The sequence below is a fragment of the Zootoca vivipara genome, chromosome 16 (assembly GCF_963506605.1).
Source record: "Zootoca vivipara chromosome 16, rZooViv1.1, whole genome shotgun sequence".
Lineage (NCBI taxonomy): Eukaryota > Metazoa > Chordata > Lepidosauria > Squamata > Lacertidae > Zootoca > Zootoca vivipara.
Window position 1 is genome coordinate 22,343,648 of NC_083291.1, and position 24,805 is coordinate 22,368,452.

Sequence of the window (24,805 nt, forward strand, 5' to 3'; positions counted from 1 at the left end):
ATATTTTCAGTCGGTACATATGGTCCTGCTGAGTGCGGGAAGGGCAGTGTATCTGCTGCTGATCAAAGACCTGGCGTTGTTTCGCCCTTTTGCCCATGGAAGGTTACTCTTTTGAATAAATGCAGCACTGCAGCGGCTGCAGCTGCGAATGAATTAACTCAACCACCTTTTCCCAACAAAGTGTAGGAAAATAAAGGGGGCGAGACTTCTATTACTCATTGCCCTGCTTCAAAACACTTTTCTGCCAGGTTTGGAACAGATTGAACATCTTCACTTACATTCAACCCATGTCATTTAAGTCCCACCTATTAGCTAAGGTATCTTTAGAAAACTCTGCTGCTTTCTCCTTTGGAGACTGGCCTCTTTGTCAGCTTAGACTTCTCTGCCAGTCTCACAGCTGTGCTGGGTCATTGCCTAGGCAACCATAGTGGCAGGCAGCCATATGGTACTTGACCTGAAGGAAGGAGACCTGGGCAAAATGGAAGCTGCTTCTTTCTGGCTACAGGAAAAGGGTGGGCTGCGAGGGGCTGCTAGCATATTTTTCTTTGTGTTTTGTTTGGGTTTGACTAAAGGCTGAAATATGGTCTGAAGCTCAATATCAAAAAAACTAAGATCATGGCCACTGGTCCCATCACCTCCTGGCAAATAGAAGGGGAAGAAATGGAGGCAGTGAGAGATTTTACTTTCTTGGGTTCCATGATCACTGCAGATGGTGACAGCAGTCACGAAATTAAGAGACGCCTGCTTCTTGGGAGAAAAGCAATGACAAACCTAGACAGCATCTTAAAAAGCAGAGACATCACCTTGCCGACAAAGGTCCGTATAGTTAAAGCTATGGTTTTCCCAGTCGTGATGTATGGAAGTGAGAGCTGGACCAAAGAAGGCTGATTGTTGAAGAATTGATGCTTTTGAATTATGGTGCTGGAGGAGACTCTTGAGAGTCCCATGGACTGCAAGAAGATCAAACCTATCCATTCTTAAGGAAATCAGCCCTGATTTCCTTAAGGACAGATCCTGAAGCTGAGGCTCCAATACTCCCTGGAAAAGAGCGTGATGATGGGAAAGATGGAGGGCACAAGGAGAAGGGGACGACAGAGGACGAGATGGTTGGACAGTGTTCTCGAAGCTACGAACATGAGTCTGACCAAACTGCGGGAGGCAGTGGAAGACAGGAGTGCCTGGTGTGCTCTGGTCCATGGGGTCACGAAGAGACATGACTAAACAACAACAAAGGCTGATAAGGCAATCTTTAGATGCTGCAGGGAGGGGCTTCATTTTCTGACCAGGAGTTGACCTCAGTGAAGGAGGCAGTGTTTAAAAATAAAGCCAAAGATGTACTGTTCTCCCCCCACCTCTCTCTTTTAAAAATAGAGTTTTGTTATTTCTTTAAAAGTTCACATAAAGTGTACAGCCTGCAGACACAGAATACATGCAGAAAATAACACAACTCAATCAAGAGCAGATAAGGAAAAGAAAAGAAAAAGTACCCAGACTATTAGTCAGTTCCAACATAACCTTTCTACAATGGCAAATGAGTTGGGTAGCACATCTCTGCATTGTTATTAACCTAAGAAATCAGTTGGAACCAAATCTCATCAAAGGGGCCTTTTTTAGAAGCTTCCCTATTCACCAACAACGTTCTGAAGGACATATTCCGCCCCCCTCTTTGACAGCAATGCTGTCTCCAGTTGAGTGGAAATAATCTGCATCACATGGAGCAAACATTTCACTGTGTGCTAACGTTTCACTGACTTTATAGGTAACAAGAGTGCTTTATTGCTTTGCCCAACCAGTTTCTAAGACCTGCCCTGCTTGGCGGAAGTGTATTCCACTCCGCTTCCTTTTCATATAGTGGCTTTCATCCAGAATTCATACCAGTCTGGGAGGAATAGCCAAAGTAAGTTGAATTTATCTGATCCCCACCCCTCTTGTTCCCTGTTGGAGGCTTTCAGCACAATCCTATACAATCTACTGAGAAATAAGCCTCATTCCATGGGACTTACTCCCAGGTCCATATGTATAGGACTGAAATCTTAGTCTAGAGATTGAATTGGATAGAAGGAAAGTCGATGAAGGTCTATAGACTGAGGATCCTCTCCTTCCCCCTGCAAAAGCCTCTCCAGAGGGCTGCCCTGTGAACAATAGGGTGGGGCACAGGGGGCTTCTGCAGGGAGAGGAGGGTTCCCAAAATTGGGAAGAACATGCTCCACTTCATATTGTTCAGGAGGAGCCCCATTTTTTTACATAGAGGCTTTTGGGGGGGGTTAGGCAGGTGAATGCATCAGGGAAGAGGGAACAGGCAAATTTATTTCCATGAACTACTTTAAGTTAACATATCACAGAATCCAACGCAATATTCCTTTCTAAAGTTTCGTACTGTTGTAGTGCATGTGTTGGATCGCCTACTACGAAGTAGACTTGTTCATCTCAGTTGTGGTCCACTGCTTAAATGGCCAGCTTGGCACTTGTTCGGGTGTGTAGGAAATACTACATGTCCTTCCATGGATGCCGTATTTTAGGGGTGTGGAAGTTCTGGTTCGGCGACAAAACACCAATTCTGGCATTTTCTTTTGCTCCAAAGATAGGAGTCAACCCAACCAGCGTTGACCTAGTGGATATTGGCAAGGACCAGGAAATTAAACTGAAGCCAGGGCAAATTCTCCATATCGTCAACAATCTGTACCCGTACATCGTGCAGTTCTCGGAGGAAATGGGGGCTTGTGGTGGTAAGGAGGCGGTGGAGCCTAAAGGGGGGAAAAGACCACAGGATGAACCTGAGAATGGTGGCATGGAAAGCATGCCAGGCAAACACGCGAAAATGGAGCAAATGGCCCCTCAAGTCTGCGATTCAAGCTGCAGCAGTAGTTCTGTTTCTTCAAGTGGAAGCTCTGTCAACAAAAAGGTGAGCCAGGAAATATTAGTGGTAACTCGTTGTAGCATGTGGGTGGGTGAAGTCAGCGAAGCTCTCCTTTCGCTGCAGGACCTGAGCGGTAGGTGAGATCACATTAGGGCCTTATCTACATTACAGGCTTAAATTGGTGCAATGGTCATTTGCTCTCTCCTCGGAGTTGCACTTCAATGAAGTGGAATTAAAGGCTTCTATGCCCCCTCGCCCAAGCAGTTCCTATAAATCTTTGAGGGGAGATGTAACACTGAGACTGGTATAATAAACCCTGTTGATGTGTCTGCAATGTAGATCTTAGTAGGGGCAAAGGCTGTGCAAGACCTTGATATTGGGGCTTGACTTTTGGGTTCGAGGGGGCAGGTGTAGAACATTGAACAGTGCTGCCAGACCTCACAGTTTGTGGGTAATTGGCGTTCCCGACTAGATCGGAGATTCCTTGTCAGTTGCACATTCAAATAGGGCGGTGTGTGTGTGTGTGTAAGCACCTGCTGTCTTCCAAATGATGTTGGAGTGCAGCATCCATCACCCATGACCATTGACTATCCTGCCTGGGATTGATGGGAGCTGGAGTCCAACAATGTGTGGAGGGCCGTAGATTCCACACCCAAGGCCCTGCCATCATGAAACGGGGCACGCAGAAGGCACCATTTGAGTTTCTGCTAATCTTCAGTAAAGTACTGCTGCATTTTGGGCTATTTGCCTACTATCGTTGCTCCCAGGAATGACCTGAGAGTTACAAATATGTTGGCATTCAGTGCTCTTTCAGAATGCAATCAGAACCACAAGTGTCTGCTACAGCTATTTTAGCTATGTGGCTTGGCTCTTTTAGGCTGCAGTCTTAAGCATACCTAACTAGGAAGTGTGCCCCATTGAACGTTTCCGGACTTATTTTATCAGAGTCCCTGTGTTTTGTCCTATAGGAATGTTTGGAGTTCTGGGCTCGAGGTTTGAAGGTTTCCATGCAAAACCCAGATATGCAGGTAAGGATCTCATTCCTAACTTGGGTCACCATGGTGCTTGAGGATATATGCTCCGTGATAGCAAAACCAGTGCAAGACCGCAGGATTTCTGTGTTTTTCTGCTAGGTCTACAAGGATGAAAAGGCTGTCGTTATAAAGGACAAGTATCCGAAAGCTCGCTATCACTGGTTAGTGCTGCCGTGGCAACCCATCTCCACCTTGAGTAAAGTAACTCAGGAGCATCTCGAACTTCTGGAGCACATGCATGCCCTTGGAGAGAAGGTTGTCCAGCAGTGCCCTGAGAAAGACAGCTTGCACTTCAGACTGGGCTACCATGCCATTCCCAGCATGAGGTAATCCCTAATTGTGTTCAGGACTGGGTTGTGCCCTGTTGGTTCAGGGCAAAGGCCCATTGTCGTGGACTGGCTGGATGCAGAGGAGTGGTGGGAGGAATCAGCTGGAGAACCCTCAAGGGAAGAAGACTCGGAACCAGGGGATTGGTGGTGGGATGACAAATGAGTGTTCAGAGGGAGAAGACTGGGAGGAGGTGTTGGAAGCTGAAGAGGTAATGGGGTTTAGTGAGCAGGAAGAGGCGGTGGAAGAAAGCAGCCCAGAAGCAGAGGCTGGAGATGAGTGGGGCTAAGAGGCAGAGATAAGGCAGACAGCTGAAGAAGCCAGGGCGTCTCCCCCTCCTGCTGTGACCAGCTCCTCTCCTTCCTGGTCTCTCAGTACTAGAAGAGGTATGAAGAGAGCATAGCAAAGAGAGACTTGGGAAGGACGCTGGGGAGCTGGAGATTTGGGGAACTATGGGAAAGTGGGGACCTTCAGTCCCACAACTGCCTTATAGGGGCGAGATCTACTGGGACAAGTTGCTGGGCTCATTAGGCCCGGCTTACTGAATCGGCCTGGCTTTCCTTGAATAAAGAGTTAACTTCCCTGATGCCATGTGAGTTATTGCTGACCCTCCCCTGCCGCCCATCTGCTCCAGCATCCTGTTCTCACCGTGGCCAACCACATGCCCTTGGGAAGCCTGAAAGCAGGGCAGGAACGGAAGAGCGCTCTTTCATGCTGCCTACTAGCAGCTTGTATTCACTGGAGGTAGCACACAGACATGAACACCAGGGCTCCCCAGACACAGACCCTGGAGACAACTGTGGGTGGAATTCAGCATAGTGGAGCCTGCAAGCGGTGAACAAGGTCCACTCTCACAACAAGACTTCTCCCTCTCCTCCCCCTGCGAGTCTCCTAGGGTTTTCCCCAACCGTCAAGAGCAGATTTAGAGGGCGCAAGGGGGGAAGTGAAGTGAAGTGAAGGGGGGGGGAATCCCATGGCAAGTGGACTTTGTTCCTTGCACCCAGCAACTTAGTTAAATCCCATTCTGTAAATTTTAATTCTGGCAACTGGCAGGTGCCCAGCATGCTCTGCCAAGTGTCCACTTGAGAGAATGCCTGTCTCCCCTGTGGTTGCTTGCTCCCTCCTGCAGATTTGGTCCATAACAGAGAGGTCGGTAGCACATGGCTGGTTTCTTACTTTGCCCCACATGTGTCCACAATAAGGAAGCAGCAAACGACGAAAAGTAATGGTTGGCTCCGGCGCCACGCCAGAGTTGGTCAACCCTTGAGAACGCTTGTGCTGTGTTTGTGCCACTGCTGCTATTTTGGATCCAGCGCGTTCCACGAGTTTACAGGCCAGATTTAGCCCACTCACTGCTTCTATCTCTGTTTTTGTTCTTAATTTGTGAAGTGGGAGTAGAAGTTACTTATTTCAGAAGACCGCAGTGACAACATACAGCATAATTAAAGTATGAATACCATATAAGGCATTCTGCACATTACGGCAAGTTCTAAAAGTGCTTAATTATAATCATTAGGTCTGCTGGCCAATTAAGGATTTATTTATTTTTCAGTTGGGAAGTAATCTCGTTTTATAACCAGATTAACTTGTTTGTTAATTGACTAAATCAGTTTGTGTAGTACCAAAACCTCAGTTATAGGTGCTTTTTTGAAATATGTAAGTATGAGATGCTGCAAACAAATCTCCTACCTTTTGTTAGAAGGAAAGGCCATCTTTAATAAATTTGTTCATTACCTGTTACAGCAACATATAACACATCCTTGTTGTGTTGTTTTCTCAGCCAACTGCATCTTCACGTCATCAGCCAAGATTTTGATTCCAGTTGCTTCAAAACCAAGAAGCACTGGAACTCTTTTACAACAGAGTACTTCATAGACTCCAAAGGTAAAAAAAACCCACAAAAAAACGGGCCATCTCTTCTAAAATTCCTCTTTATTTGTGAGTGTCTGTTTATTTGTCTGTCTTTGGACTTTGTTTTCTCCACGAAACCTAGCCATGACCACATCTTTCACATGCAGATTAAGCAGGTAGGAGGGTGTCTGATTTTAACATAAAAGGAGGCATGCAGGTGTCGTGAACTGAACCCTCCCCTCCAGGTACGTTCTCCACAGCTCTGCTCTGATACTACAACTGAACTGGCCTAGGACAAATATTGAAGCATGTTCTCCCTGACATACTAGTTTTCTACTCCAACTATGATTCTATGAAAAGGGAAGAGACCTCTCAAACACCTGCCTCTTAGGATAGCCACAACCTCCTCGTTTTATATGTGAATAGGCTGGGCAGGATTAAACAAATGTGGCTTCAGCTATCATTTTAATTTAGCCGGTATTGCAGGATTATTCTAAAACAAGTTTCCTAGATGATCCCTTCACGTTTTCATCTGCAGGCAGCTGTAGTAATGACTCTAGGGTAAACGTGGAGAACCTTTGACACTCCAGATGTTGTTGAACTACAACTCCCTTCACTGCTAGCTCAAGGTCATGCTTGTTAGGGCTGATGGGAGTTGTAGTTGAGCAATACCTGGAGGGCAAAAGTTCTCCACTCCTGCTTTAGGGGGGCATAGGTGCCCTACTAATGTGAACTGCCTTGTCTTCTTCCCCAAAAAAGCAGGGAGTTGTACAAGCAGGGACTGCCTTTGCGGCAGGGGCGGAGGAAGGGGGAGCAGTGGGTGCAGAGCACCCCAGGTGTCACCACTGAGGGAGGTGACAAAATGCCAGGCGGCACTCACCGCAGGGCCTGCAGCACGCCTGAGCCACATGTCTCTCCTGGGAGTGATATGGTGGCTTGAGTGCCCGCAGGCTCCGTGCTGCCCCAAACGGGTGCTGAGAATTAGCTGTTAAAAATCAGTCAGCCCCCCAAGTAACCCACCCCTTATTTCCAGGATACACCCGGGAGAGGAAAGTACTATTAAACCTACATGTGGGGCGTAGAGATTCCCCTAGGAGTTATTCCGTCACCCCCTGGCTGCGAAACAGGATGCCGGAACTTTCCACCATTGTTTTCCGATATAAGACACCCTGGCATCTTGGATATAGAAGCCATGAAATGGGGATAGCTCAGTTAGTAGAGCATGAGACTCTTGATCTCAGGGTTGTGGGTTCGACGCCCACATGGGCAAGAGATTCCTGTATTGCAGGGGGTTGGACTAGATGACCCTTGGGGGTACCTCCCAACTCTACAGTTTGGTTATTCTGTGATCACCTAATGTGGGCCACAAACTGCCCAAAGGAGAGTCTGCTGCCAGATGGAGAACATTGCTTAACACACAGCATTTGAACAAATCACCATGTTGAGACAGCTGGCATATGGAGCGGCTTAAAGGAGCATCTGTGTGGCCACTAATGTATAGAGCTTTGTTGTTGTTGTTGTTGTTGTTTAGTCATGTCCGACTCTTCGTGACCCCATGGACCAGAGCATGCCAGGCACTCCTTTCTTTCACTGCCTCCCACAGTTTGGTCAGACTCATGTTCGTAGCTTCGAGAACACTGTCCAACCATCTTCTCCTCATGCCCTCCATCTTTCCCCACATCGGGGTCTTTTCCAGGAAGTCTTCTCTTCTCATGAGGTGGCCAAAGTATTGGAGCCTCAGCTTCACGATCTGTCCTTCCAGTGAGCACTCAGGGCTGATTTCCTGAAGAATGCATAGGTTTGATCTTCTTGCAGTCCATGGGACTCTCAAGAGTCTCCTCCAGCACCATAATTCAAAAGCATCAATTCTTCAGCTATCAGCCTTCTTTATGGTCCAGCCAAGCCCTTTTGTGTCTCTGCGTGAGTTAGTGCTCTGGGCACACGCCTCCTTCCAATGGAGAGTGATGCATATCCTTTCACATGCCAAAAGCAAACATGTTCAGGTCTGAGGTCTAGAATGCTGTGTTCCTCCAATTTTAATTCAAGGGCAAGATGTGTCTTCCCAGTATCATGTTTGGGAAGCAATGGCAATAGATAGATTTAGACAGATAGGTATGGGTACAAGCAGCTGTTTGCGTCAGCAGAATGTTGTAGGAGGGAATCAATTCCCTCCCTTGCACACAGGAGCAGAGCTAAGCCATTGGCACACGTTTCCTAACTTTAACAAAACAGGTGTGGCTGAACCTGTAATCTCAAATAAAAAATGTCTGTCTCTCCTCTCCTCCTCCCCCACGCCACCCCACCACCATTTTCAGATCTGATTGCGATGGTGAAGAAGAAAGGGAGAGTAACTGTAGACAAGGACGTTGCCAAACTCTTGAACCTGCCTCTGAAGTGTCACATGTGCAAACGGCAGCAACCAAATATCCCCCAGTTAAAAGAGCACCTGAAGGAACATTGGCCAAAATAATATGAAGAACGGCCCTTCTGATCCGCTTGCTACGTTTTGCTGATCGTTGGGTTAACCGGATTCCACAGTTGACATGCTCATTTTAATTCAAAGACCATACCAAGTTGCTTATTAAAATGCCCACAAAGGCGCAAGTATTTAGAATGGCCGGTTCTGCTTTAATGTGACAGATTGTGGAGCGGGCTGGGGGTGGTTTGTGATGTCTCTGGTAGTGCATGGTGTTCTTGGGTAGGTGGGAACCAACAGGAGTAGCCTCAAACCCTTTCTAAAGGGCATTTATCATTTGGAGCAGGTGGGGCTGGATGGAAATCAAACTGGGTTTTATCTTGTGACCAAAATCTCTTCCCCTTCAGTAGGGCTGGGTGATAATCTGGTTTTCAACATCGTGATATATCACCATCTAAATATCGGGATATATCAATATACAGTGGTACCTCGGTTTGCAAACGCAATCCGTTCCGCGGAGGTGTTCGCTCGCCGAAGGCACGCTTCTGCACGTGCACGAAGCACCGATAGAGCATTTCTGCACACGCGCGTGCTGCACAGATCACTTCTGCGCATGCGCACCGGGGAACCCGGATTTAAACACTTCCGGGTCTGCGGTGTTCGTAAACTGAGGTTTTCGTAAACGGAGGTAGTTGTAAACTGAGGTTCCACTGTATCACCATGTCTGAAAAAAGGATGGAGCTATGTGGAGGCACTGGCTGGCTTCATGGTTTTTCCTGCATTGTGATTTTTGGCGGCGCCTGCTCTTCTGATTCACTGCCCACTGCATGAGGCAGAGCAGAGTTAACGAACTGCAGGAATCAAGAGAAGCGTTGGCTGGCTTCACAGTTTCCCCCACATTGTGATTTTTGCATAGCACACACACAAACACATCATGATTTGCAATATACTGAATTGCCAGGTCAAAAATTATGAAACCAATATCACAGTACAGATTTCAAACTGGTTTTGGAAAATATCTCGCTATATCACCCAGCCCTACCCTTCAGTACTTTGTAACAAGATCTCTCTTGGAGATCAAATGACCTACCCTTCAGAAACCTACCCTTCAGAAATGGCCAATGCCACCACCACACAGTGCTCCAAAGGCTCTTCCCAGATAGTCAGTGCAGGAGGATACCATACTTAATGGTATCAAAAGCTTTCAATGTGGGTGGGGAAACCCTACAGTCCTTCTGATGTTGGACTGCAACTCCTACCACCCCTGATCATTGGACATGCTGGCTGAGGCTCATGAGAGGTAGTCTGTCGGGGTTCGGTAGCGCATCTGTGCTATGTATGCCAGTTCCTGGGCACAGATAATCAGGGCCAGGAAGCCAAAGGAGTTTCCATCTGAAAACATGGTTGCAAACCGGATGGGAAAGAGTACAGATAATCAGTTTCCTCCAGAACAACCTGGAGCTGGATCGCCACCACGCATTGAAGCAGCTTGCTCAAGTTAGTTCCGACTAGATCCCATTGAAAGCAATGGTCCTTAACCACATCACAACTAGCAACTTGGGTTGGAAGTCTGTAGAAGTGTAGAATTCTGAATAAATGCATGTAGGTTCAATCTGTTGGTCTAGTTTTCCAAAGTAGAGCCCAAAGGATAATTTCAAGTAACATAAACATTTAGGTGTCTGTTTTAAAATTACAAACTTGGACCAAATGAGTCCAACATTAACTTACTCAAATACATTTAGGGTTGGAATCTGTGCTTTGACCATTCTGATTGAAACAAGGTGTCAAAACAGTTTGAAGGGTGAAATTCCTCACCCATTAACAGCCACCCACAATAGTTTTTTTTTTACTAAGTTGTCAGTTCCAGCTACATTTTAGCTCAATTAGATATCAAAGCTGGAAAGCTAGGTTGCTTTGCTTATAGCCCTGGCTATACAAATTATGCCCGTTTCCTAGCCCTGTGGATACGTAAATCAATTTTGTGAAGAGTGGCAAACATGCTTTAGTCCAGGAGTGGGTATTAGGGCCGGTGGGGATCTACTGGTAGATCTTTTGAGAAAATTGCAGTAGATCACCAAGGGGTTGACTCTTAATTATCTAACAACTAAAAATAATTTCACCCAGCCTGCAAAATTAGGTGCCTGACAAAATGCTTGTATGGGATAACTTTTGAACTCGCTTCTAGTACCCATCTCAGATTCCTGGGCTCAGCATGTTCCCATCCCTGAATTATTAGTGTATTTCCAACCACCTGGGACACGCTTACGCCCTTGGCTCTGTTTGGTGGACCTTGGGGTTCTAGTGTGACATGGGGGAACCAAGTAGATCCTGTAGGCCTGAAATCTGCCTATCCCTGTTAAAGGCCATATTGGTAACCTGAAAGGGCCCGATAAGGCCATTGCGTCTTCCCCCCCCCCCAATATCCCTGTTACTGAGTTCACCTGGCCTCATTCCTAGAAGAGATCAGGATGCTTAAAGAGGGGGTTAACTAAGTATTCTGTGGTATAGAGTTTCACATTGTATTCCTAAGGTTATTCCACAGGTGTTAGCTGTAAGCCAGAACACTTAATAACTAATATACCAGACGCTTGCTCACTTTCATACTGAACCATCGACACGGCATATCTACAACATGCCCAATAAATTACAAATCAAATACTGTAAGAGTACCAGCAATTGTTAATTTCCTATGGCAAACCCCCAAATCGACCTTAATTCCTCCAGTGCAGACGCATTTTATGACCATTTCCTGCTTGCGTCTGCAGTGTGGATGATGTCATAATGCACAATGCCAGTGTCGTCAAGGTTCTGAAGCCCACTGTGGGCATTGCCGCCTGTTTGAAATGGAGCCCAGCACCTAGAGAATGGGCGTAAATGAGAAAGGAGACAGAAAATGTCTAGCCGAGGAAGTGCAAGTTCTGGTTCCGCGCCTTTGAAGAGGGGGCCGCATATGAGGCCTGGCTCAGCCAGGGCTAGAGATGAAGCGGAGGCAACTCCAAGGATGGTGGTGAAGGAGACCAGAGCTGTCGTCGTAGACATTGGTACTGGCTCCTGCAAGTGCGGGTTTGCTGGAGAACTTAAGCCAAGCCATGTGGTCTCATCGACTGTGGGCAAGCATATCCAAGAGACTGCAAAAACTGGAGACAATAGGAAAGAGACTTTTGTCGGCCAAGAACTTCGAGATGCAGGAATACCCCTGAAGCTTGTGAACCCTTTGAGACATGGGATCATAGTCGACTGGGATACTGTTCAAGACATGTGGGAGTATCTTTTCCTGAAGGAGATGAAGATTCGGCCCGAGGAGCACGCGGTCCTAGTATCAGATCCGCCCCTGAGCCCTACCACCAACAGAGAAAAATACGCAGAAATGTTATTTGAGAGCTTTTGCACTCCTGCCATGCACATCGCTTACCAATCTAGATTGTCCATGTATTCCTATGGCAAGACGTCGGGTCTCGTCGTAGAGAGCGGTCACGGTGTTTCCTACGTGGTCCCCATTTATGAAGGCTATACCATGCCAAGCATTACTGAAAGGGTAGACTATGCTGGGTCCGATGTCACACAACACCTCATGAAGTTATTAAATGACTCCGTGAACTTGTTCACAGAGAGAGACTGGCACATCCTGGAAGATATCAAAGAGAACCACTGCTTCACTTCCTTAGACTTCCAACAGGAGACAACAGCACCTTCCAGGAAATACGAGATGGAATATGAGCTTCCCGATGGGCAAACCATCATTATCGGCAAAGAGAGATTCCTGTGCTCCGAAATACTCTTCAAGCCGTCCTTGATAAACTCGCAGCAGCTGGGGCTTCCTCTCCTCACCATGACTTCCCTCAATAAGTGCGACGTCACTCTCAAAAAGAACCTGATGGGCAACATCTTGTTGTGTGGGGGCTGTACGATGATTAAAGGCTTTGCTGACCGCTTCCAGAGAGAGCTGATTAAAATGTGCCCAAATGACAATCCCATTTCGTCAGCTGCCCCCGAGAGGAAAACGTCGGTGTGGACCGGAGGCTCCATCTTGGCCTCCCTTAAGGCTTTCCAGCAGCTGTGGGTTTATAGGAAAGAGTATGAAGAACGAGGTCCTTTTTACATCTACAGGAAATGTTTCTGAGCTCCCATCACTGATTTAAAACTCTCTTTCTCTCTCTCTCTCACACACAAGCTAGATGTAGAGAGGCTAAAGAAGTCTCACACCCGCTTTTCTGTTAGTACCCATCGAAAAGTTACTTGATCTGTGAGCACTAATGGATTGCTTACTTTCCGTTCTCCCTGTATTAAAAGCCCATAGTAAACACTCTGCAGTTATAACAAAGTGGTTTTCCATTTCTTGACACGAGTGGCATGGCAAATTTTGCGCATAGGTAAGGCCTTCCTGCTGGATCCAGTCGCGAGTTATGTCAATGGGGCTTTGTTCTCAGGAAGCAAGTGTAGCATCAGGCTGGATTTCTGTCTTCTAGAAGAAACGGGAAGCTGGAATTATTTTGCCTTACGTTCCAAATGGTCATGGGCGTTGAACATGAAAACACTGCCTGCTAGGCCAACATATTTCAAATATTTTTGCTTGGGGAAAGGGACGAGCCTTTTCACTTATAAAATGTGTTGCGTGTGAATGAGACAAAAGTTGTGTTCCTTTCAGGGGTGCCTTACTCTTTTCTAGCTCAAGAATAGCAGTGCAGAGCGAAACAAACAAAAAGTTAAAAGTTGCTATATCAATATAGCATTTACATACACAATCGGCATAATGCAGCACTGCAATCCTATACACACACACTTACCATAGCTGCCAAGTTTTCCCTTTTCTCGCGAGGAAGCCTATTCAGCACAAGGGAATTTCCCTTAAAAAAAGGGAGAACTTGGCAGCTATGACACTTACCTGGGAATAAATGCCATTGAACTAAATGGAATTTGGTTCTGACTAGGCATGCACACAGGGACCCAGGTGGCGCTGTGGTTAAACCACTGAGCCTAGGGCTTGCTGACCAGAAGGTCGGCGGTTCGAATCCCTGTGATGGGGTGAGCTCCCGTTGCTTGGTCCCAGCTCCTGCCAACCTAGCAGTTCGAAAGCACGTCAAAATGCAAGTAGATAAATACAGCGGGAAGGTAAACGGCGTTTCCATGTGCTGCTCTGGTTCGCCAGAAGCGGCTTTGTCATGCTGGCCACATGACCTGGAAGCTATACGCCGGCTCCCTCGGCCAATAATGTGAGATGAGCGCGCAACCCCAGAGTCGGTCATGACTGGACCTAATGGTCAGGGGTCCCTTTACCTTTAGGCATGCACACAATTTTGCTAAAAGCCCTACTCTTAACTAAAAACTTGAGGCATACTTTGTTCTTTTCAGCAAGATAGTTTTCTTTTTATTGCGGGCAGAGAGAATTATCTACCTTCAGAGATGTCCCTCTAATAATTCCTGCCCCCCTGCCTCATGTTTTGATTTCATTGAATTAACAGTGGTGCCTCGCAAGACGAATTTAATTCGTTCCACGAGTCAATTCGTTTTGCGGAAAATTTGTCTTGCGAATCGCGGTTTCCCATAGGAATGCAGTGAAATTTCTTTTTTTTGGCCCATAGGAACGCATTAATTAAATTTCAGTGCATTCCTATGGGAAACCGCGATTTGCAAGACGAATTTTTCGCAAAACGAATTCATCTTGCGAGTCACCATCAGATCGCAAAACGCATTTGTCTTGCGAAAAATTCGTCTTGCAAGGTGCTGCTGTACCGTATTGGCCTGAATATAAGCCACAGCTTTAAAATGGGGGGGGGGATACCTGAATATAAGCCACTCCATTCCTCGCTGATCCTGGCTGCACACTGGGTGGGGGCAGGATCCTGGCCTTAGGGGAGAGGCCAGGGGACTATGTGTGGGGTGGGTGCCACTTCACCACACTCCTGGCACTGTTTGCCTTGCGCTCCTGGCCTGGCTGCATACTGTAAGGTCACGAATATAAGCCACACTTTAACTTTTCGTGATCAGAATTTGGGGGGAAAGTCTGGCTTATATTCGGGCCAATACGGTATATGTTTTTCATAGAATCATAGAGTTGGAAGAGACCACAAGGGCCATCCAGTCCAACCCCCTGCCAAGCAGGAAACACCAACAAAGCATTCTTGACATATGCCTGTCAAGCCTCTGCTTAAAGACCTCCAAAGAAGGAGACTCCACCACACTCCTTGGTAGCAAATTCCACCGCCAAACAGCTCTTACTGTCAGGAAGTTCTTCCTAATGTTTAGGTGGAATCTTCTTTCTTGAAGTTTGAATCCATTGCTCCGTGTCCGCTTCTCTGGAGCAGCAGAAAACAACCTTTCTCCCTCCTCCATATGACATCCTTTCATATATTTGAACATGGCTATCATATCACCCCTTAACCTTCTCTTCTCCAGGCTAAACATACCCAGCTCCCTAAGCCGTTCCTCATAAGGCATCGTTTCCAGGCCTTTGACCATTTTGGTTGCCCCCTTCTGGACACGTTCCAGCTTGTCAGTATCCTTCTTGAACCGTGGTGCCCAGAACTGGACACAGTACTCCAGGTGAGGTCTGACCAGAGCGGAATACAGTGGTACTATTACTTCCCTAGATCTAGATGCTATACTCCTATTGATGCAGCCCAGAATTGCATTGGCTTTTTTAGCTGCTGCATCACACTGCTGACTCGTGTCAAGTTTGTGGTCTACCAAGACTCCTAGATCCTTTTCACATGTACTGCTCTCAAGGCAGGTGTCACCCATCCACCCGTCCATCATTTATTATGGACCTAGAGAAAAGGACAACCTGCAACACCAATCAAAACAGGTGTAGTCAGAGGGCACATAATGCAGCCACTTTGCTGAAGTTAAGCCAGCCTGGATCTAGGCAGTGCCTGGATGAGAGAGCACACGGGAATCCCACGAATGCCACCTGGAGTGTACTGCGAAGGTGATATAAAAATATTAGTATTATTTTTAAATTTTAAAAAAACCACACAAATAAATACATAGTGTACGATTTTAGTTTTGCTACCAGAAAACATCTTTCCAATAAAAGGATTTCGTGCTCCACTGATTCATCAGTTTTTCCATGGAGATTTCTCCCCCCCCCCTCCAAAAAGAGGTAAAATGCAGGTTCTAAAGTTTGTTCACAAAGAACAGAAGAACTAAAAGATACAGAGACCCAGAATGGGGGAAAAAGTGACAATGAAACTTTATTAGCCCCTCTTCCTCCTCGATTTTGAGAAAAAGGGGCAGCTCCTATAAATATTTTGTCAAAACATGGTATTTCAAGGTTAGTGTATGAAAATCCATCATCAGATACTCAATTACAAAGCGCATCTGGTTCAGTGGGTGCTTCGCTTTGGCTATGCAGGGTAGCTGATGTCCGTATTTGAGTTTGACTTGGGTGTCCTTAAAAACACACACAGAGAAGTCGCCATTCAGCCTAGAAAACCACAGTGCAACTAAGGCGCAGGTCTGCTTTCAAGTTTTAAAAGATCGTTTTGTGACATCCACTGCCAAAAAAGGGACCAAAGAGCAAAAAAATATATGTTTTTTTTGAGTCAACAATTTTAAACAAACAGATGTCGCCTGCTTGGTTTGCAGAGGCTGTTGTGTTTGGTTGTCCAGGTAATCCATCGGAAGTCAGCAGCAGGAAACAAAGAGGATGAAGAAAGGCAGGCCATAACTCAGAGCTTTGGCCTGCCAATCCCTTGTCAGTTCAGGATACATGATCAGCTGCAAGATCTGGGGAAGGCACATATTTCAGAATATGAAGTCACAGAAATGCAGGCACTCAGTCCATCTAACAGCTTCAGGGTCTGGATTATTGGAGAAGGTTCAGTTTCCACTGGATGCTTTTGTTGAGTTTGGGAGGTATAAAGAATTCAGGATCTTGGAGAGGGGGTGGGAAACAAAAGACAATACTAATAATTATAGACAAAAATAAGCAGGCAAGCAAATGCATTTCACATGTAGTATGGGGAATGCAGAAACTGAAAGGAGATGCAAATGACAAACCCCCACAATAGCATTTTTTAAAAAGGGGGTGGAGGTGGGGAGAGAAGGAACTTTGTGAGCATGAAAGTCACTCCTACAATTCCACCTGCTATTGGAGACATACTTAAAACAAATCAATGAAGAGTATAAAAATCTGGCATTCCTGTTATTAATCTCATTGCTTTGTGATCAGCACAGATGGTTTCTGGAACTTTAATGAATGGTATGCCTCATGGTAACCATATTTAATCACCAAAAAACTCTGTGTGGTTTACATAATATCAAATATTTATTACAAATACCAATAAAACCAAGCATTATAGATAATGAAATTACATGGTATGGATTGTTTTATTTACTTATCGGGATTTTTATAGAAACAGAACATAATCTGAATCGCAAATCAGTAGGGGATCAGCTCAGAAATATATGAAGAAATAAAGAATAGTGCCTCTGAGCATGTGTGGAGGATGTTCCCTCAGCTCTCAAAATCAGAAGCAGCTTCCTCCACACCCTTTGGGATTAGAGGGTTTCCAGTCAAACAAGTTTTAACTTATACGTATGCAGAAATTAAACGCTGAATTCAATCACAGTAACAATTGATTTGCGCAGCGTATAATTTCTCTCACCCACCTTGTGATGCAGGAGCCATTGTCTTTTGCTGATTGTAGGCAGCGCTTATACTATTGGCAGTTGAATTGGGACCCAGGATCTAAAATTGCAAGGATAGGCAAGTGGAGCAATTAGTCTGTGGCTCACTAAACATGTAACGCTAAGCCCAACCAGGGTTCAAGTGAGCCCTACTGCTGCCATGCTACCCAGGGCTAAGCTGTGGTTTTGCTCCGCATTATGTCTGAACCCAGGTTTGTGGTTTGACTCCTCCAGACAGATCATGAGCTATAAACCCAAGAACAGGTCTGGGTTACAGCTCATGGTTTGTCTGGAGTTGAGCCCTGGTTCACACTATATGCTAAGCCAAGCCAGGCCAAACCAAGGTTTAGCCCTGGGTAGCACCAGGAAGAAACAAATTGCTGGCAGTCTCCTCTTTTCGAACCGGCATACTCATTTGGTCATTCAAAGTCATCATCTGGCTTAGCGCTACGTGTCAATCAGGTCTATGTCTAACAATGGAATTACAGCATTTCAGCAAAAATGAAGCTTACCCTGAGTCTTGGTATACAGTCGTTGTGACTCAGAACGTTTTGGCTCCCAAACACCGCAAACCCGGAAGTGAGTGTTCCGGTCTGCGAACTTTTTTTGGAAGCTGAACATCCGGCGCGCCTTCCGATTGAGTGCAGGAAGCTCCTGCAGCCAATCGGAAGCCGCGCCTTGGTTTTCAAACCATTTCGGAAGTCGGACTTCCGGAACGGATTCCGTTCGCAAACCAAGGTACGAATGTACTTCTTGGACGTTTTTAGAATTCCACAATGCGGCTGCTATCTTCCTTAAGAGAGCAAATCTGCTGAGATATTCTCTCTCGAGTCAAAAGGGAAAGAAGAAATATTTGCTCCCCTGCTCCCCTTCCACACTCCCAATTCATATTTGCAAACAAGCAAATGTGCTGGCAGGGAGCCCTTCCCAGGTAGCACGTCTCTTTAGACCTGTGGCCTCTGACTATCAGCTTTGCTGGCTGGGGTTATGGGAATCGCAGTGCAAAATGCGTGCAGCACACCTGGCTGGCGAAGGCTGTTTTAAGCACTGCAGAGAAGTGGGGCTCTTTACACGTGTCACAGAGACCTGGGATAAATCAGGTTTACCCCGGGCACTTTTGTTCTACAGTGGTTCTGACGGTGACAGCAATGTGCTGCTCCCAAGTGCAGCTGCAACGCACTTCTTTCAGAGTACTATCAGAGTAAGGACCATAGGAGCACCAGTACTTACCCCGAGCTCAGAGCCAAACTACGCATTACGCTAGTCATCATTTAAAGAAATGTGTGCTTAAACTGGCCACTTTTTATGGGAAGAAAAATCAGCCATTGGACTCTGGTCTGGAATGTGTGGCCGTTCTAGATTAGGGGCTACGTGCTGCTTCGTTCCCCCTGCTCCCATTGCCGTTTGTCCCAAAGGTCAACTTCAAACAGCTCCTTAAGGAACCGACAGAGGCCAGGTTAGCTTGCCAGCAGGAAACTGGCATGGGTCCCCAATATTAATTGGTGTCAGGGACTGGCTGGACGCAGAGGAGTGGTGGCTGGATTGTGGTGAGTGGGCCCCGGGAGAAGAGGGGCTGGAGACTGGCTTGGAAGAAAGGACCGGCGATTTGCAGGAGCCTTTAGCAGCAGGGGCAGCTGCAGGATTGGGGAGTCAAGAACAAGCGCAGGAGGAGGGAAGGCTAGGGTCAAGGGCTTCCACACCACCTCCTCCTGGCTCCCGTCTCCCCGATCCACTGTCTCCCAGGACAAGGAGAGGATTGAAGAGGGAGGAGCAGACAGCTACAAGTAGGCAGAGTCTTTATCTGCTTGTGCGCAGCTTGGATAGGGGAGATGGTTGGGGCCTCTCTGTTGTGGAAACTGCCTTATCGAGTGCACACCTGGGTGTAGCTGAGAGACACAGGGAAAGGCATGTCCATCCAACCTAACTTGTAAGTGGACTTTTGGCAATAAAGAGTTACCGTACTTTTCCGTGTAAAAGACTAGGTATTTTTCTATAAAAATTATGCTAAAAAGTGGGGGTCATCTTATACACGGATAGTGCATAGGGTGGTTGTTTGATTGGTTGCTGCCAAGGCTGTCAGCGGCTATTAGGCGTGTTATTGGTTGCTGCGTCAAGGGCTGGTGTTGATTTGCTGGCACTGCGGCAATACGTCGCTGCCAGCAGTGTTTAGCCCCTTGAGCTATAAGCAAAGGCAGACGAGGCAAGGTAGTGATTACTCAGTTAAATTTGTACCGAGTTGGCTGGGATCTGCTGCAGATTTGGTGTCCAGATTTCAAGGAGGGATTGCTCCACCAAGCGAAGGGTCTCCTCGAAGGCTTGCTGCAACTCCTGGGCTTGCCCATCATAGCCAAAGAGGATGAGATGCTTTAAAAGGCTGTGTATCTCACCTTGGGAAGAAATTAAAGGCCCCCCTCCAATTATTATAGGTTAAAACTGAAGTTCTTTAACTGTGGGGGATAATACACAAAGATGCTACTTTTGCCCTCCAAACCCAGCCTGGAACTACCACAAGATTCATTCCGCAGAATCCCCCTCTCTCTTGGGCCCGCACAAAATGAGCACCTATTCCTTTCCTCTGGAAAATAAAAAGCTCCGGGGGGCCTCTGCAGGACCTCTCCCCTCCAGGGACATTCCAATCCCCATCCCTGAATATTCAGCTTTCCTTTTAATTAACAACAATAGGAGCTTTTTGCTCGATGAGATGTAAAGGCAGGAAATGCAAATTGCCTTGTGCCCTATTGATCAGTAAGAAGCAAACAACTTTTAATGTCCAGGCCAAATATGTCAATGGCTCTGGCGCTTCAAACATTTAATATATTTCCCAAAGTCTACTTAATAAGTTAAATATGTTGGGAATGTATTCTAGTGATGAAGGCAAACCAAGGGGAAAAAGGGGGGGGATGTGGGTATCACTATTATTTTAACATAAAGTACTACGTCCTGACATGTCAGAAGCTAGGGGTGCTCATCTTCCATTTCTGAGCACAATTCAAAGTGTTGGTGCTGACCTTTAAAGCCCTAAACGGCCTCGGTCCTGTATACCTGAAGGAGCATCTCCACCCCCATCATTCTGCCCGGACACTGAGATCCAGCTCTGAGGGCCTTCTGGTGGTTCCCTCTTTGCATGAAGTGAGGTTGCAGGGAACCAGGCAGAGGGTCTTCTCGGTAGTGGTGCCCACCCTGTGAAACGCCCTCCCATCAGATGTCAAGGAAATAAACAACTATCTGACTTTTAGAAGACATCTGAAGGCAGCCCTGTTTAGGAAAGTTTTTAATCTGTGATATTTTAATGTATTTTGGTATTTGTTGGAAGCTGCCCAGAGTGGTGGGGGAACCCAGCCAGATGGGCAGGGAATGAACGAATGAATGAATGAATAAACTAACTAACTAACTAACTAACTAACTAACTAACTAACTAACTAACTAACTAACTAACTTCAGGGAATATTGAGAACAATAACAGAGATAAAGTTCAGTGCCTCAGAATTCAGGCTTCTTCACTGAGTTAGCTACCCTGTGTCAGGTTTTTATTGTTAACCTCTTAAGAGTAGCTTTAAATCAGATTTCTCCAGCAGCGACATGAACGTTGGCCTCAGTACTCCAGGATCCGAGCATTTTTGTTTTACTCACTTTGTTATTGGCCATTCTGCCATTTAGGCTTATCCATTAATGAAGGCAGCCTATAATTCAGAGCCACTGCATTTAGAAACTCTCTCTGGAAATTGTTAATCCCTTGCTCTATGTGGGGGTCCCGTTCCCCACTCCCCACCCCCCCCAACCCAGGCTTTTCCAGAATCGGTTCTGAGCCTCTTCCTTCAGACGACATCCAAAGTTCGAAGAACCTCAGTGACTCACCTTTTAGATTGTCAATACTCCGGACTATTTCCCCTAAAACTTCCAGGAGTGCAACATCCTCTAAGGGGCTCCCTTCCTTTAGGCTGTGTTTCTTACGCTCTGCCTTGCGACGGTTCTTTGAAGAGCGTCTACAATAGATGAAATGCCATGAAACATCTATACACAACAGTGGAGTTGGGAGTTCTTTGGGGGCAGTTTTTTTCTCCTCAAACTTGGGTCCCTAGCTGTTGTTGGACTACAACTCCCATCATCCCTAGCTAGCAGGACCTGTGGTCATGGACAACAGGAGTTGTAGTCCAACAACAGCTATGGACCCAAATTTGGGGGGGGGGACTGTTTTACGAGGAGGAAATAAGGGGGAAATCATAAATGGAAAGGCAGATTGAGGAGAGCTTGGTTTTGTTGTCAATACCTCCACATGTACTGCGGAAAGCTAGCATTTTAGGAAGAAGCTATAACCTGTTGTCTGGCTGTGCTAGTTTTTTATGTGAAGGGATACTGCTTTTAGGAAATGGGTGGTTGGGAGAAGTATTCCATCATGTGCACCTACAGGCAGGCTGAAGTGGTACAGCCTCGACCAGAGTTTCCCAAACTTTGGTCTCCAGCTACCAAATTCCCATCACCCCTCTCAACTGATCCTACTAGCTAGGGATGATGGGAGTTGTAGTCCAAAAACAGCTGGAGACTCAATTTTGGGAAGCCCTGGACAAGACGGTTTTACTGCTTAAGTGAGAACTAGCTTTTAGTTTCAACCTCTTGCTGCTATTTACCTGTCCCTCTATTTTCCCACCACCACTGAAGATTCAACGTCTGGGGTAAAAAGAAAGGCAGGATCATCAGTAACAGAAGCTCTACTGAAATTGTGCAAGAGAGAGCAATGACAACCCACCCATCTTATGTATTTCTATGGGCACCACTGGTCTGCAAGTGGGGAGCATGTGTTTAACCATATAACCCAAGTATATAGTCAGGCTCTATAATAAGCTCAGTACCACCTAATATACCTGAAGGAGCGTCTCCACCCCCACCATTCAGCCTGGACACTGAGTTCCAGCACCGAGGGCCTTCTGGCGGTTCCCTCATTGCGAGAAGTGAGGTTACAGGGAACCAGGCAGAGGGCCTTCTCGGTAGTGGCACCCGCCCTGTGGAACGCCCTCCCAGCAGATGTCAAGGCAATAAGTAACTACGGTATTCTACTTTCAGAAGACAGCTGAAGGCGGCCCTGTTTAGGGAAGTTTTTAATGTTTGATGCTGTACTGTTTTTATTATTTGGTTGGAAGCCGCCCAGAGTGGCTGGGGAAACCCAGCCAGATGGGCGGGGGTATAAATAATAAATTATTATTATTAATAGCAGGACTTTCACACTTACAGAGTGTGTGTGCTTGGTTGTTACCAGCATGACACATAAAACGCGAAGAGAGGTGTAACATTAAAATTACACATACACTTCTGAAAACAATGTTCCTTACAGGTAAAATTAGGCAACCGTTCAGGTTAAAATGTTGCAGGGATGAAGCAATTGCTTTGTGACCTGCTTGGTGATCAAAGCCCTAATGCAGATGATCAAATAAATGGGATCTGCGAAAGAGAACCAGGCACAACCTCCGTTTGCGCAAATATAATTCCAAACCTTCCCACTTGAAACAAGAAAAGCTGGTGCAAGGGCAAAGTACATACGCAGATATTCTCGAGTTGCTGTGAGTGTATTTGGAACTCGCGTCACTGGCTGTCACCATGCTGCTGGCATCAGAAAAGAGATCCGATTCTGGGCAGTTTGGCAATTCGAGATCTGCAAAAGTCAGTTACCTGGATCAGAAGGAGAAAGAACAAAACATCCCCCATACCGCCTCCTAAATCCTCCCCACAACAGTATTTCTATGACACCTAGCAATGTCTGACGGGTCTTTTTCTCCAAAACAATTCTGCCAGACAGCTAGTTATTGCTGTTCCATCTCACAAACGGAAGCAAAATCGCTCTGCAAGTGAGCTGTGATTTGAACCTGGGGTGAAATTGATTTGATATACCGGTAACCATAGACCTGCAATTCACACTTTGGCCTCCATGGCGCTAGTCCATAAGAACATGCACTGAATCCTTGTTGCTGTAAGGCTTATCCAGTTCAGCCTCCTCTTCCCAACAGTGACCACCCATATGCCTCTGGGAAGCTGAGGAACACGGCATGGGGGCAACAGTGCCCCCCACCACCCAGTTGTTTATTCCTACCGCTGGGCTTTCAGGAGATACCGGTAATATTGCCTGTGAACCTGGAGGTAGCACGAGTAGTAGCCATTGATAGCCTTATCTTACATGACTAGGTCTACTCAATAGCTGGTGCTTCCACTCTATCTCAAAACACAGCTTTAGCCCAGGAGCTAATCTGTGGCAGGACACAAGACTCCATCCCAATGCATACCCAGCATCTCATTCCGGGCTTGTTGCTTCAGCTCTCTGACCACAGAAAGGCGCTTCTGATGGCAAGAAAATGCTGCTTTCTGAGTCTCCAGGAATGCCAAATGATTTTTCTGAACTATTGAGGGCGACAACAGTGGAAGAAGCATTTTGCAGTAAAACTGAATCAGGCACATTAAAAACTTTGTCTAAGCAAGGAAAAAACCCTAATAATAATAATAATAATAAATAATAAATAATAAATAATAATAATAATACCCTGCCCATCTAGCTGAGTTTCCCCAGTCACTCTGGGCGGCTTCCAACAGAACAGAACATTAAAATGCAACAATCTATTAAACATTAAAAGCTTCCCTAAACAGGGCTGCCTTCAAGAAGACATCACTGTACAAGCTTAAGGCAGGATGTCAAGCTGAATCTTCCCTGGTGTACACGCCTTATCCTGGCACCTAGAAAGCTAGCGTATCAGCGCAATCAGGGTCTTATTTTTTTATTACATTTATTTGTTGCTTTTCAGAAAGGTGTCTCTCAAAGTGGCTTACACAAACCCATAAAATGCAAATCATTAGAGAACCAAATACACTGAAAAAACAAGGGAATAGGTGGACTGGCAGATGAAACTACTTGACTATGCAGAGATGGTGAGATTGACTGGGAAAATCAGAAATCAGGAGGATCAAAACTTCAATAGAGAATGGGACAAATATCTATTATATTTAAAAGAACACTGTAAACACTTGAACTCTTGGGCAGGCTTTGAATAACTCTTGCAATGTTACAAAGACTTTGGATAAATTGGAGGACTAAAATGCGGATGAACTATAATATGCAGTTGATTAAGATATTTAAAAGAGGATATGCGGTGTGATTGGAATGCTAAAGTAGGGAATCAAGAGATAAAAGGAACAACTGGCAAGTTTGGCCTTGGAGTTCAAAATGAAGCAGGGCAAAGGCTAATAGAGTTCTGTCAAGAGAACAAGCTGGTCATCACAAACACTCTTTTCCAAAAACACAAGAGACGACTCTACACATGGATATCACCAAATGGACAGCATCGAAATCAGATTGATTATATTCTCTGCAGCCAAAGATGGAGAAGCTCTATACAGTCAGCAAAAACAAGACCTGGAGCTGACTGTAACTCAGATCATCAGCTTCTTATAGCAAAATTCCAGCTTAAACTGAAGAAAGTAGGAAAAACCACTGGGCCAGTAAGATACAATCTGAATCAAATCCCTTATGAATACACAGTGGAAGTGAGGAACAGGTTTAAGGATTTAGATTTGGTGGACAGAGTGCCTGAAGAACTATGGATGGAGGCTCGTAACATTATACAGGAGGCAGCAACGAAAACCATCCCAAGGAAAAGGAAATGCAAGAAAGCAAAATGGCTGTCCAACGAGGCCTTACAAATAGCGGAGGAGAGG

The 24,805-nt window shown here is 46.0% G+C and overlaps 3 protein-coding genes across 10 annotated transcripts in view; 2 read left to right on the forward strand and 1 right to left on the reverse strand.

Annotated features, from left to right (window-relative positions):
- Positions 1 to 24,805, forward strand: part of APTX (aprataxin) — a 41,168-nt gene that overhangs the window by 6,067 nt on the left and 10,296 nt on the right. Inside the window, exons 3-7 of one of the 3 annotated variants that reach the window (XM_035140424.2) lie at positions 2,586 to 2,902; positions 3,826 to 3,885; positions 3,991 to 4,217; positions 5,999 to 6,102; positions 8,385 to 8,690. In XM_035140424.2, the coding sequence (XP_034996315.1) occupies positions 2,586 to 2,902; positions 3,826 to 3,885; positions 3,991 to 4,217; positions 5,999 to 6,102; positions 8,385 to 8,539 (863 nt within the window). In that variant the 3' untranslated portion in view covers positions 8,540 to 8,690. Of the gene's footprint in view, positions 1 to 2,581; positions 2,903 to 3,825; positions 3,886 to 3,990; positions 4,218 to 5,998; positions 6,103 to 8,384; positions 8,691 to 24,805 lie in introns of those variants that run through there. The other 2 variants (XM_035140423.2, XM_035140425.2) reach the window with 2 other exon arrangements.
- Positions 8,866 to 14,267, forward strand: ACTL7A (actin like 7A). Its single transcript, XM_035140422.2, has one exon. The coding sequence runs from the start codon at positions 11,379 to 11,381 to the stop codon at positions 12,603 to 12,605; it is 1,227 nt and encodes a 408-aa protein (XP_034996313.1). The 5' UTR covers positions 8,866 to 11,378; the 3' UTR covers positions 12,606 to 14,267.
- ELP1 (elongator acetyltransferase complex subunit 1) overlaps positions 15,651 to 24,805 on the reverse strand; it is a 48,991-nt gene continuing 39,836 nt past the window's right edge. For 5 of the 6 annotated variants that reach the window (XM_035140416.2, XM_035140414.2, XM_035140409.2 and 2 more), the window contains exons 32-37: positions 23,383 to 23,496; positions 22,646 to 22,757; positions 20,969 to 21,096; positions 19,346 to 19,500; positions 17,096 to 17,174; positions 15,651 to 16,357 (exon numbers count right to left, since the gene is read on the reverse strand). In XM_035140416.2, coding sequence (XP_034996307.1) covers positions 16,290 to 16,357; positions 17,096 to 17,174; positions 19,346 to 19,500; positions 20,969 to 21,096; positions 22,646 to 22,757; positions 23,383 to 23,496 — 656 coding nt within the window. In that variant the 3' untranslated portion in view covers positions 15,651 to 16,289. The remainder of the gene's footprint in view (positions 16,358 to 17,095; positions 17,175 to 19,345; positions 19,501 to 20,968; positions 21,097 to 22,645; positions 22,758 to 23,382; positions 23,497 to 24,805) is intronic. The other variant, XM_035140417.2, reaches the window with a different exon arrangement.

What these genes read in the sequence shown, in the direction of transcription:
- ACTL7A (XM_035140422.2), top strand. Translation starts at nt 11,379, where the DNA reads ATGTCTAGCCGAGGAAGTGCAAGTTCTGGTTCCGCGCCTTTGAAGAGG.